Source organism: Peromyscus californicus, unplaced genomic scaffold, assembly GCF_007827085.1.
Source record: "Peromyscus californicus insignis strain IS unplaced genomic scaffold, ASM782708v3 Scaffold_8__1_contigs__length_139910024, whole genome shotgun sequence".
NCBI classification, from domain to species: domain Eukaryota; kingdom Metazoa; phylum Chordata; class Mammalia; order Rodentia; family Cricetidae; genus Peromyscus; species Peromyscus californicus.
The window spans coordinates 123,008,362-123,022,084 of NW_026294606.1; the positions used below are offsets into that span (position 1 = coordinate 123,008,362).

Sequence of the window (13,723 nt, forward strand, 5' to 3'; positions counted from 1 at the left end):
GATCCTTGTGTTAGACTGTGGTCCCCAACACCATGGAGTTGAGGCCTTCTGAGGGGTGGCTTCATAAAGGGATTCATGCCATCACTGTGAAACTGGGGTATATAAGATAGGCTCCCTCCTGCCTGCCCACCTTCTGCCCTGTCACGTCACGTGTGGCAGGAGAGGCCTCACTGGACACTGCCACTGTGCTCTTAGATGTCCCAGATCCAGACCTATTAGCTTTTTAAACTTTTTTTGTGTGAAATTTTTTCCAGTCTGTGGTCTTCTGGCATTGCCACAGGAAAGGACTAAAATAAAGGACTTTGGGATCGACTCTCCAAATGCCAGAGATTGTTCAGGCATCTAGTAAGCAGTGAGCTGCTGAGGGCTGCTAGGAAGTGAGGTCAAACTGCCCTCCTGTGGGTGGCCTTGTACCACATGGCCTGTCTGATGCACTGGAAACATTTTTCTGTGCAGTTCCTGTGTACATCTTTCAGCAGCCAATAAACTAGGACCTCTGAAGCAGATCACTCAATCTATTTCCTGTTTTCAAACAGAGAACTCAGCAGAGCAGCCGACGACACTCAACCATCTTGTTGGACCTTACAACAGAGATCAGAGTGGGACATGTGACTCTCCTGGACCCCTGGACCCACAAAGCCTGAAGATCCCAGGTCAGTCACTGTTTGACCCCAAGCTCAGCTGGCTTCTGCCCACTGAGGCTCAGTGAGCTCTTTGAGAGACCCTCTGGGAACGTGCTGGGGACAGAGCAGGAGGGATCAAGGCTGGCGAGAGCCTCTACTTGTAGGGCAGTCCTTAGAAACTGGGGGCAAACTGGGAATACCCCCTTCCACCTCTAGTCCTGGTTCCTTTGGAAATGCCAGGCACCATTCCTGTTCCTGGGAACAGATCTAGACTTGTGTTTCTCAAAGAGTGGAACTGATGACCCTGAAACAGAGCACAGGATCCAGAGCCCACCCCAAGGCTGTCTGGGTGTTGTGGGGTAGACAGCCTGCTTTTGTTAGAACCCCCAGCACTTCCTCCCTCCATCCCAACGGGGATTCTGATGCGCACCCACGTTTGAGAGCACTTCCTGCAACAGGCTTGAGAAGGAAGCACCAGGGGTCCCATGCTGCTCACCCTCCCCTGGCAGGACAGGTGGGCATGCCTCAGATGGCACTCCAGTGAAGACCTGGGAAACCTGCCCAAGAAAGAAAGGGGCTTAGAGTAAAACTCAACTGCCACTCCTGGCATTTCCTCCCGTCTTCTCTTTGAATGAGGGCCTCTCAATTCTTCTGTCTTCTGGGGAAGAGCAAGGCTTTTTCTACATTCTACTAGATGTTCATCCCCTCTGCAAGACCCCAAGAAAGGTGGCCTAGGCTCTGCAAGTGGCCCTGTGTACCCAAGAGGAGGACTGAAGAGGGCTGGAGCCCTAGAAGTGGGGAGCAAGGCACCCAGAAGATGGAAAGAATGGTTGTCATGCACAGGAGCTGCGGTGGGGTGGGAGGCAAATTTCTGAGGTCTTCCAAGGCCCCATGGGAGACATTCCCTGCTTCTGCCCTGGCACCAGATGCCCAAATCAAGAAAGCAGATCTGGAAAGGCCTGGACCACTAAGGCCAGTTCCACATGCCACCATTGGCTTCACAGACAAAATGATAGAGGAAGAGTGCAGAGTACCCACAGAAAACACTAAGTCCCCATTAGAGAAGTCAGGTGTGGTGACACACACCTGTAATCCCAGCACTTGGGAGGCAGAGGCAGGAAGATTGTGAGTCCCAGGCAGCTTTGGCTAAACAGTGTGGCAGTGTCTCCAAAAACTTCCATTAAATATGACAGCGTATGGACCACCTACTATCTTGCTTTAGTACTTAGCACAGTGGTTCTCAACCTGTGGGTCACATATTCTGCTTCAGATGTTTACTTTATGATTCATAACAGTAGCGCAATTGCAGTTATAACGTAGCAATGAAATAATTTTATGGTTGGGGGTCCCCGCAACACGAGGAGCTGTATTAAAGGGTCGCAGCATTAATTACAGAGGTTGAGACCCACTAGCTTAGCAGAACTCGAGGGACCCATCGCATCAGCACTTACCAGTGCAATAAGGCTGTAGCCACCCTTCCCAGAGGGAGAGGGGGAAATGGAAAGCAGAAGAGAGTAAATAACTCACCCAGGGGCCGTAAGTTCACAGCCGGACTGGAGGCCATGTCTCCTGACTCCTCCACAGGGCTGAGAGGTTGGCAAGGCACACGATCTATTGAGTATCCAAGCACTTACAGCACTGGGTTAGCCAGGCCCCGGCTCTGTGCCTCAGTTTACCCACCTATAAATGTGAGGCTCGATGGAGGGTCCCTGAAGGTACTTATCGGACTACTGCTTAGAAGTCACTCAGAAAACAGCTCAGGGGTCCTTCTATCTGTCATATCAAGAACAGCCTCCTGAGGCATGGGCTCGAGGCCCACTAGCCTCCCCAGGCCAAAAGTCTTGAGAGGAGGTGATGACATCCTTACTCCCCCTTTGAGTTCCTGTACCATGGTGGTTAATCTTGCCAATTTAACTGGATTTACAATACCCTGGGAGCCAAGAGAAACATACCTCTGGACGTGACTGAGGGGTGTTTCCACAGATGACTAAGTAAAGGGGAAGACCCACCCTGAATGTGGGTAGCACTATCCCAAAGGCTAGGAGAAAAAGAGGGAAGTGTGGTTCAATGAGATGCCTTAGCAGGTAAGGGTGTTTGCTACTAAGCCTGATGACCCGAGTTCAAGCCCCATGACTCATACGGTAGAAGGAGAGAGCCCACTCCTGCAAGCTGCCATAAGACCTCCAGACTCTTCATGAGCTGTGGGGCATGCGTAAGCGCGCGCGCACACACACACACACACACACACACACACACACACACACACGCGTCAGAAAAATCAAGAAGGTGGGAAAAGCCTCTGTTAATGTAGCCATACCCTCTCCCCCTTTCCCTTTCTCTCCCTTCCTCCCTCCTCTCTGCTTCCTGGCCACCTGGAGGTGAGCTGCGGCACTCTGCCCATGCCCTCCCTGCCATGATGAGCTGAAACCCGAAACTGGGCACAATAATCCCTTTCTCCTTCTGTTGTTTTTGTGTTAGCTGTTTTGTCAGTGATGAAAAGAAAACCTAACCCTTGTGCCTAGGAGGGTGCCCAGCCATGTGCTCATCTGAAAGGATATTTTTACATCTCTTCTCATTTGCAGCTATCTGTAAAAGCGCACATTGGAGTTGTTTCCTTACTGTTTCTCAAACGCCTAATGCATGTCAGATCCTAGTAGCAGAAAGGACTGTGCAGCCCCTGGTGTGTGAAGGGCCCTGAGTCCGAGCTTGAGGGGTAGGCCTAACTTAATCCTCACACCAGCCTGTGAAGGAGGGTTCTGATATTGTACCTGTTTTATAAGACACTGAGGCACAGAGAAGCTACCAAGTCATCCATTTCCTTATGTGCACAGACGGGACACTGGAAGCCTGCTGGCCTGCTGTCTGCCTCCTGGCCACTTCAGTAAGAGCAAAGATTCTGTTGTCAGCCACCTGGGGCTTGTCCCAGTCCACACCTCAGCCCTTGCTGTTGGGCAGTCCTGTGCCTCAGTGCCTCACCACAAAGTGAAAATATAAACAGCCCCTGTAGAGGAGGGTGGTTGCATTGAGAACTTGCAAAGACAAACATTTACAGATAGTGTCTGTCTTGGAGAAGATTCCACTTTGTTCCTTTGTACACTCACCAACCACAAGACCTAGGGCTAGACCTGTTTCCTTATCTGTTATTTGGCAAAGTTTTATGCATGCTCTATTAAAAAGGAAGGGTGAGCTGGGTGGTGGTGGTGGCGGCGCACGTCTTTCATCCCAGCACTCAGGAGGCAGAGGCAGGTGGATCTCTGTGAGTTCCAGGACAGCCTGGTGTACAGAGCGAGTTCCAGGACAGCCAGGGCTTTGCAGAGAAACTCTGTCTTGAAAAAAACAAAGGAAGTATGAAGAACCAGATGAGATAAACTAGGCATATTAAATATTTGCTTAAAGGTAGATAGATAGGGCAGGGGCTGCATTGTAATATAAAACTGGGTGGTGGGACATTTATCTGCACTAGCCCGCATCATTCGCCTGGGTAATTTCCAGTTATTGCTGTCACCTGACAGACACTACTCTATGTGAACTCCAGAACAACCATATACTCCATGGATCACTCAGGGTCTGTCTGCCCATCACAGGGGAAGGCTAGGTTTGATCTGGCTGGGTGGGCAGTGCAGGACCAAGCAAGGTGATTACACTCATTCCTCCATGCTTGCCAGCATAAATTACAACCAGAATCCAAGCACCCCAGGATCCTGCAGGAGCCCCAATGTGAGTTGGCTCTCACTATTCCCTCTTGTACCTCTAGCATTCTTGGAGCATGGCAAGTTCGGAGCATCCTGGGAGCCCTGGCTGGACAGGACTCATAAACCAACGCACACCAAGGACCAGACAAGAAGTATTGCCCTTCAGACCAGACCTCCCATGTCCTGGACCAGAAGAACACTTAGGTAAACTTGAGGGCTTAGGTTTCAGTGAGGTGGGGGAGGTAGAAGTTAGTTCAAAGACATTTAAAGCTCTTCCATGGCTGCACCAAGGTAGCTGGGTAGCTGTCTTAACTGGGGTCACCCCTAAGCAGCCCCAAGACAAGGATTTGGTGCAGGCTCTTTACGTGGGAGATGACCCTTGGAGGCAGATCAGGGATTGGGAACAAGAGCAGCATCTGGTGTAGGGGGTGTATGATCACATGACTGGGTAGATGTAACATGACAAAGTTGTACAATCAAGGGACAAAGAAGCCAGAGATTGTCCAGCATCCCTTTCTGTAAATGCTGAAGAGACATCTGAGCATGTTGCTGTGGTCCTAGAAAAGCCCCAGGGTCCTGAGTCGAGGGGCCTCCCTTAAGAAGCCAATAGCATGTTCCGGAACAGTGGCTGCCAATGGGTTCTAGCCCAGCACTGACAATACCTGCAATAGTGCCATCTCCTGGAATAATCTCTCTTTACACCCATTCAAGATGGATCTGCAGAAGCCTGGGGGGTGCCCCCAGCACAGAAAGTAAAACTGATACTCTCCTAGCCTTCAAGCTCAGCAGAGTGACATTGAAAATAATTAGAAATACCTCAGAAAGGCTACTGTGACAAAATGGGAGGCACTTACCCCAGTATCAAGGGATGGGTGGAAGGGTGACATGTGAGTCACGTAGGACAAGATAAGGATTTCCCAGGCCTTCGCCTCTTGCAATAAATGCACAATTATTTGTGCAATAGTGTTGTAGAAAACCACACTGATTCTCAGAAAGGTGTGGGGCTCAAGTGAGGCTTAAGAAACACTGTTGACAGCTGGACGGTGGTGGCACACGCCTTTAATCCCAGCACTTGGGAGACAGAAGCAGGCTGATCTATGTGAGTTTGAGGCCAGCCTGGTCTACAGAGTTCCAGGACAGTCAGAGCTATACAAAGAAGTCCTGTCTCAAAACAAAACAACAACAAAAAATACAGAATACTTTTGGTTTCCAGGCAAGGGAACAGGAGGACTGAATTAAAAGCAGAAAGTGACAGATGACCCCTGAAAGTGTTAGTATAGTAAGGGCCACCCCAGTTTAGGCTGAAACATGACCTCCTCAGAGCTTCCTCCACTACACTGGTGTGCACTAAGGGGCTCCATGGCTCCATGGCCAAATCTGGAATCAACGTTGTAGGGAGTACAGAAGCAAACATGGACCAGGAGCACATGGTTACAAAATGGCCCATCAGCAGGCCGGAGGTGGGTGATGCAACACTCCCATACTGCACTTCATAACAAGAAGCAGTCAAGTGCCCGATTATTTGTGGTGAACACACTACGTAGACTCACAGGGGCCCGGCTGACGCCCCAACAGTGAGGGTGGGAGGAAGGGTATGCCTTTCCAGAACTCTGATAGCCCATCCCAAGCAGACCCAGCCATCTGCCCCCACCCCATCCCTTGCCAAGAGGGCACTGCCTATTGCAGACTCCTTAAAGGCACTGTCCTTCCAGAAACCCAAGACAGCCCCACCTCCAACTCCAGCATGACCACGAAGGAGCTACAGGAGCACTGGCAGAAGGAGAAGAGCCGCTGGCGACACGTCAAGCTGCTCTTTGAGATCACCTCAGCCCGCATTGAGGAGAGGAGAGTCTCCAAGTTTGTGGTGAGCAGAGCTTAGACGGGATGGAGCCCCGTCGTCACCTCCTGAGCGCTCCTGGGAAGGTCCAGGGGGGCCTCAACTTTCCACCCAGGACACGACACACTAACCCATAGTCTTCCAAGAAATGGAGGTTTCATGGTACCACATGCAGGGTCCCATGAAGATGAGAGATGTGTGGGTCATGGTCCTGATCCCATGATGCCAAGTGTCTGTCATCTGCACCCCTTCCCCACTGATTCTGCGGATATCACCCAAACTACTTACTTGGTTTTTATTCAAATTACTTTAAAAAAAAAAACATTACATTTCAATGAAAGATCAGTGTCACATGACATTAAGAAAAACCAGTTACAAAAGTAAACACAAAAGGAAGCTGAATTCCTATTGAATTCCAGCGGCTAGTTGTGGCTGTGGTAAGTGCCCTGCTGGGAGCTGCCACCTTTGAGAGATGGGGACATCAGCTTGGTCTAGGAAGATAGAGGAGTCACACCAACCCCAATCATTCCCACCTCACTGGGACCAGGGTACCCCACCACTCCTCCTCACTGGGTCCAGTAGGGTTACAGTAGCTACCGGTGCATGCTGAGCACATCTCTCCCTCACATCAGGGAGTTCACTCACTCACTTAATCCGCAGTAGAAAACAGGAACTAATCCTGTCGTCGAGTTAGGGATGGGGTAACCGGAAGCTCAAGAGGTGAAATTACCAACCGAAGACTAACGTGCCTAGATGTGTTACACCTGAAACAAATGTCCGGGTGTCCCACCAAGCACTCCCTGTTCCAGCCCACGCTTCCCAATCCAGAACTCGGAGCCCTGTCTTTTATGATAAAAAACAAACAAAACAAACAAACAACAACAAAAAAAAAAAAACAAGAGAGACTCCAGCGCCAGTAGCAAGTTCCTTTTCTTCCAAGATGCTTCTAAGCACTGTTATTCTAGGGCCAACATTTGCCAGGAACTACCTTTACTGTTAGCTAGTACAACGGGGATCAGGCACAAGTGTACGGTGTGTGTGTGTGTGTGTGTGTGTGTGTGTGTGTGTGTGTGTGTGTGACGATCCTCAAAGTATGTTATATGCATGCACGAAAATGACAGAGGGGCCACCAGATGGCTCAGCCAGTAAAAGCACTTGCTTCCCAGCCTGACCACCTCAGTTCGATACCCAGAACCCATATGGTGGAAGGTGAGAACCAATCCCCACAAGCTGTCCTTTGAGACACACACACACACACACACACACACACACACACACACACACACACACACACACACACACGGCGTGCACTCGGGGTGTCCTGAAGCTAGCCTCTCCGTTCCGCCTGCAGATGTATCAGGTCGTGGTGGAAGGTGAGAACCATTCCCCACAAGCTGTCCTTTGAGACACACACACACACACACACACACACACACACACACACACACACACACACACACACACACACACACACGGCGTGCACTCGGGGTGTCCTGAGGCTAGCCTCTCCGTTCCGCCTGCAGATGTATCAGGTCGTGATCGTCCAGACCGGGAGCTTCGACAGCGACAAGGCGGTGGTGGAACGACGCTACTCGGACTTCGAGAGGCTGCAGAAGGCCCTCCTGAAGCGCTTCGGGCCGGAGCTGGAGGACGTGGCCTTCCCGCGCAAGCGCCTGACCGGGAACCTGTCTGCCGAGACCATCTGCGAGCGCCGCCTGGAGCTCCGCGACTACCTGCGGCTGCTCTACGCCGTGCGAGCCGTGCGCCGCTCCCGCGAGTTCGCCGACTTCCTCACCCGGCCCGAGCTGCGCGAGGCCTTCGGCTGCCTGCGCGCCGGCCAGTACGCACGCGCGCTCGACCTGCTGGGCCGCGTGGTGCCGCTGCAGGAGAAGCTGACGGCGCACTGCCCGACCGCCGCCGTGCCCGCGCTCTGCGCCACGCTCGTGTGCCTGCGCGACCTGGAGCGGCCGGCCGAGGCCTTTGCGGTGGGCGAGCGCGCGCTGCAGCGCCTGGGGGCCCGCGAGAGCCACCGCTACTACGCGCCGCTGCTGGACGCCATGGTGCGCCTGGCCTACGCGCTGGGCCAGGACTTCGCGTCGCTGCAGGGCAGGCTGGATGACAGCCAGCTCCGGAGGCCCACGCACAGGGGCTTCACCCTGAAGGAGCTCACGGTGCGCGAGTATCTGTCCTGAGCCGGCCTGGCAGGTGCCCTGGCATCCAGGCTGCGGACAGAGACCTGGATCACCATCGCTGGCAGGCCGCTTGGTGCCATCGCGAGTGGGTGTTGCTGGGCAGCTTTGAACAAGCCCCTCTTGGCTGTGTCTGCTAAGCAGAGGGACTCCTGCGACCCCTGGAAGAGCCATCTTGTGCCCCTTGGGGACAAGGTTCTTTGAACCATAAGCCCACAAGCTTAGCTGTCAACCCTTTGCAAGTACTACGGACCTTGCCATCTGGGAATGGGAACGACTTGCCTACCACACAGAATGGATTTGGTGAGACTGTCTCGAAATAAAGAGGTCTGAGGGTGTAGTTCAATGGCGGAATGCTTGACGAGCATATGAGACGCCTTTGGTTCAATCCCTAATACTACAATGAAAAAGAAGCGCCCGTTTTTGTAAGCAGCCAGGGGAGAAATTTGCAGCCTCATCATGCACAACCGTGCAATGCACTTCCTCAAGGCTGCTTCCTCCTGCTGCCCCAGATCTTCCCTTTCTCCCGTCACCCCAGCAAGAATTTTCACCCATTAGTCCAGAGTCCTGCTCCTCCCATGAGCATCACCCACTCAGTGAAACCAGAAGCCTGTCCTCCAACCCACCCCAGGGTGGAGGCTGTATGAGTCTTTGAAGGACAAAAGGATGTTAGGGAGTCAGATGTGGTAGTTCAAGTAGGGAATCTGAGGCAGGAGAATCACAAGTTTAAGACCAGCCTAGGCAAAAAAATAAAAATAAAAATAATTTTTTTAAAGTCTTAAAAAGCAAAAGAAAGAGAAAGAAGAAGGAAGGAAGAGAGAAAAAAATCAGCCCAGAAAGCCGCACTAGCCCAAGGCACTTTGGCACTGGTGGAATTTGTAAATGAAGTTGCCAGTAGGGATGTCCAGCCACATTGCCCAGGGGTGGATTTTCTCCCATAAGGCAGCTGTGCCTTCAACAGCTTCCCCGGGTCTTATACACATAGAGAGAAGGAAGTGGCATGAGATAAGGGATGGCTTTGGGGAAGTAAAGGAATCCTTAACAGCTCCCCTTTGGAGAGTCAGTGCCCACGGAACCTCTCTGATAGATTGGGGTGCTCCTGATGAAAACTACTGTCAGGAGAAGACAGCCTTGGACCTCATGGTGAATGGGCGATCTGGACTAATGATCTGAGCTGATGGTACAGTCTGGCTTGGAGATTTAACTAGCTGCTGAATCTAGTGAGTGAGTGAACCAGGAGACCAAGGCACCACTTGGGCCTGTGCTGGTATCAGGTGTAGGAAGAGTTAAGTCTTCCAAGGTAGGGATTCACGAAACTGCACCCAAACCCTGTTCAACAGCGACCTCTAGTGGCAACTACCATAATGGCCCCATGAAGGTCTTTAGAGGGGAAAAGGAGGCTGACAGGAAGCCTTCCCTCAAGCAGTTAGTTTTTCCAGGAAGACACTGCAAGTGGGAAGTAGTGGGCTTTCTTGAAAAGCTGGTCTTAAGGGAAATTAAAGAATTCAGTGGCAAAATAAAAGCTGTGTCTGTTTGTAAAAGGTACTCAAAAAACACAAGAAAACAGTGCCCCATAGAGAGAGCTAAATAGGAAACTCTAGGAAGAAAGCTGAGTAACCAAAGAACTGGATTCTCATTGTAAGGCTCAACACTGGCTGAGCCAAAACTTTGGCCATGGTTTGAATGTCCCCACTTGAACTCTAATTGTGAAATATTAAGGGTAGAAACTGAAGTGGTGGCCCACACCTGTAATCCCAGCACTCAGGAGGCCGAGGCAGGAAGATTGTGTGTTCCAGGGATATGTAGTAAATTCCACCTTGGCCTGGGCTGTTCATTCAGTTCCAGGCCATCCTGGGGTGCATGTCTAAATAAAGGCAGGGTGGGGTGGAAACTTATTTTATCCAAATATCGTGTCTGAAGGTGGCACCTTTGGAAAGTAATTGGAACTAGACCAGCGCATGAGGACGGGCCCTGCAATTGCTCTGGTGACCTTGTCAAAGGAGCCTACCTGTTCTGTCTTTCCTTGTGATTTCCTGCACAGCCCTGAGACTCTACAGAGTCCCACCATTTAGAAGTCCCTTATCAGGAACAGCCCCTTGACTTTGGACCTCCAGCACCAAGAGCTGAACAAACCCCTGCTCTATATGATTATGTAGCCCATGGTACCCGGATACTGACAGAAAAAGGGCCAAGGCTCATACACACTCCACCCTGCAACTGAGGCCAATAGCGATGTGACTGAGGTGGGAAACCTCTGGGAATCTCTGGACTGCAAGTCAGCACTCACCCACACCTGAGGGCTGGCTAACCATAGACTGGTCCAAAATAGCTCAAGCAGGGAGGCTGGGCTCAACTGCTCTCTGGTGGACGTATCCTTGGCACTGTGGAGGAAATAAAAATTAATCTTATTCCAAAGGAGTGTTTGGCACTAAATGTGCATTTCCAAATGGAATGGGCCATGCGTGTGGGGAGTATGAGTAAATGGGTGTGGGTGCATGGATGTGAGTAGAGGTGTGGGTGCATGGATGTGAGTGTAGAGGGATATTCAGGGTGCATGGATGTGAGTGTAGAGGTGTGGGTGCATGGATGTGAGTGTAGAGGTGTGGGTGCATGGATGTGAGTGTAGAGGGATATTCAGGGTGCATGGATGTGAGTGTAGAGGTGTGGGTGCATGGATGTGAGTGTAGAGGTGTGGGTGCATGGATGTGAGTGTAGAGATGTGGGTGCATGGATGTGAGTGTAGAGATGTGGGTGCATGGATGTGAGTGTAGAGGTGTGGGTGCATGGATGTGAGTGTAGAGGTGTGGGTGCAAGGATGTGAGTGTAGAGGGATATTCAGGGTGCATGGATGTGAGTGTAGAGGTGTGGATGCATGGATGTGAGTGTAGAGGGATATTCAGCGTGCATACAGGAAAGAGCTACAGCATGATGCAGGGGAGTTCCCCTCAGTGCCCCTGAAGAAGGACCAGTCCCACATAGTGTGCAGGGAAGGACTTGTCCTGATCACCTGAGAAAGGCAAAGGCAGCTTCAGGACCCCTGCTCACCTCTTCCTAATGGTGCCCTATGCTGCCCTCCTTTTGCCTGAACTTTTCATTTGGAGAAATTTGAATAAACGTCTGTCACACCAGATGGAGTCTGACCCCACCAAAGTTCAATCTGGTGAACCATGCGTTTACTGAGCTTACTTAGAGAGCACAGGTGAGGGGCGCCTGCCCTCAGTGCTCAAGGAAAGGCACAGCAGCCTAGGAGGGGAATGCTTTGCTCCACCACACCCTCCCCACCATGCTATCTTTACCACAGTCCAGAAATAGAGCTAGATTGCCATAGACTGGCAGTACCAGGAGAGAGGCCTGCCACACAACATCCATGGACATGGGACCCAATGGGACGCCCACCCTCACCCACAGAGACACACAGACTCTGGTCTCTGAAGCCCCGAGCTGAAACCAATTTTTCCTTCTTTAATTTGTTTCTCTCAGGTATTCATCAGTGAGCACAAAGGCTCACAGCCACGCCCATGAACTTGCTCTAGAGGGTTAGCCCCAAAGCCTGGGGACCAGGCTCCCCCGTGAGCCCTCTGGGGAGAGATGGGCATCCCCATTACACCCTGTGTCCATGGATGCTCTGTACCAGGCTTCTCTCCTGGCACTGCCAGCACCACCCTGCCCAGACCACACGCTCATGTCACTTACAGCTGAGAACAGACACCCTGAGGTGTTCAAGTGACTTTCTCAGGGTCACATGACTCCCATTCCGTAGAGCGGGAAGTGAAGCTTAGGCTGTTTGGCCCCAAGTCCTCACCTCCATCACAGGGTCTGATGCTGGGGGATGGAGGGTGGTTGCTCCTGGACCCCTCACCCAGAAGAGCTTTTCAAGGCCGTACCACCCATTTGTTTACAGATGTGGAAAACACTCAGGTGCATTGCATGGTGTCTGGACCAGACCTGGGCTACCCGTCGTGTGGTGACATGCTCCAAAAGGCAAGGCAGATGGAGGAATCCTGGTTTCAAATTCTAGATGCCCTTGGTGGTCACCTAGCTGGACTTGGAAGGTGCAGGGTCAAGATGGACACTTCACTTCTGGGCTCCAGGCTATAGGCTCCATGATGGATGTGGGGTGGCGTGTGCTCAGCTGTGATCCCCAGCTCTCAGCCTCTGTGATTCTCTGCCTTGGAGCTGCTAAGGCCGGTTCCCCATGCTGACCCAGCATGTCCAGCAGGCCCGTCCCTGTTGGAAATGGCCTGGACAAGAGCTGGGCTATGCTGACCCACTGTCCCACTCAGCCTTTCCACGTGGGCCCTGCAATGCCGCTGCAGGGCTTACCACTTGCTATCCGCTGTTTTTCTTTTACTTATGCAAAAGAAACTTCCTATATAACTCTAGATCCGAGTAGAAAGTCAGAATCCCTTGCCCCAATTAGAAAGTGACTCTAACAAGAAACATAGTGACACCTGGCGCCCTCATTATGACCAACAGACCTTGCCTGAGGCAGGTTGCAGGCCTCCACTGATAAGTCCCATCTGCGCTGATGGACTCTGGGGACTGGCAAGCACTGCTCCGTGGATAGGAGTGTCCACCGTGTGGTCCCCTCCCGCCAATGCTGTCCTGAGCCATCTGGGTCTGGCCCAAGCAAGCCGTAGATTGGTAACCCGCTGTTCATCCCTGAGCACTGGTCTCAGTCCTGTTCACTGTCTCTCTCCCAAATCGTGTGTCTGCTCTGAGTTTGACTGCATGTCCTTGGTCCTCGATGTCCCATTAGGAGCTGGTATTCAAGCTGATTCCAGATAAAAGCACCAACTCATGGAGGACGTGATCTCGGCTGGCCAAAGCCTGACCCTGCAGTGTGTCCTGGAAAGGAGGTCTTGGCTGCAGCTAGCCATGCTGAGAGGAAAAACAAGAAGAAAAGCACCCTCCCCCACAGAGACCAGACCACACACGCCCTCCTGCCTGCCATGTACCTATGCACATGTCTTCTCCAAGCAGGGCAAGTCAAGGCACTTTTATGTCTTGGAGCCTGAGAGCTGAATGGCAGCGGGTGGTTGGGACAGACCCAGTGCCTGTCCTTATGCTGGCATGACAGGCAGACACTCCGACAGGATGATGTCCCTCAGCCAGGGGGCTGGAAAAGCCTTCTCAGAGGAAGCCTTGCGTCTCCAAGGCTGCAAAGGAGCCATTGTGGAGCCCCAGGGAGGGAGAGCAGGATGTCAATGCTCAGGCCAGAACCTAGATATCAGGCACCAGCAGAGAGAAAACTGTCTCTAGTGACTGGCGCCATGAAAGAACATGAGCCGAGGAGCCTGTGTTAGGTGCATGTGGATCCCTTCCATTACAGACACACAACCACAGTTAACCTGACAGGGAAAGAACCTGCTGTCTGACGTG

General features: G+C 51.9%; 2 protein-coding genes across 6 annotated transcripts in view; one reads left to right on the forward strand and one right to left on the reverse strand.

The window, feature by feature from the left end:
- Positions 1-4,364, reverse strand: part of Nod2 (nucleotide binding oligomerization domain containing 2) — a 55,158-nt gene extending 50,794 nt beyond the window's left edge. For 4 of the 5 annotated variants that reach the window (XM_052728378.1, XM_052728377.1, XM_052728376.1 and 1 more), the window contains exon 1: positions 1,054-4,363. In XM_052728378.1, coding sequence (XP_052584338.1) covers positions 1,054-1,233 — 180 coding nt within the window. In that variant the 5' untranslated portion in view covers positions 1,234-4,363. Of the gene's footprint in view, positions 1-1,053 lie in introns of all 5 variants that reach the window. The other variant, XM_052728381.1, reaches the window with a different exon arrangement.
- Snx20 (sorting nexin 20) lies at positions 506-8,757 on the forward strand. Its single transcript, XM_052728386.1, has 4 exons — positions 506-653; positions 4,378-4,519; positions 6,028-6,179; positions 7,676-8,757. The coding sequence occupies exons 2-4, from the start codon at positions 4,390-4,392 to the stop codon at positions 8,342-8,344; spliced, it is 951 nt and encodes a 316-aa protein (XP_052584346.1). The 5' UTR covers positions 506-653; positions 4,378-4,389; the 3' UTR covers positions 8,345-8,757.
- The last annotated feature ends 4,966 nt before the right edge of the window (positions 8,758-13,723 follow it).

Coding starts and splice junctions, on each gene's coding strand:
- Snx20 (XM_052728386.1), top strand. CDS start 4,390: ATGGCAAGTTCGGAGCATCCTGGGAGCCCTGGCTGGACAGGACTCATA. Junction 4,520..6,027: donor TGGACCAGAAGAACACTTAG/GTAAACTTGAGG, acceptor CTGTCCTTCCAG/AAACCCAAGACAGCCCCACC. Junction 6,180..7,675: donor GGAGAGTCTCCAAGTTTGTG/GTGAGCAGAGCT, acceptor TTCCGCCTGCAG/ATGTATCAGGTCGTGATCGT.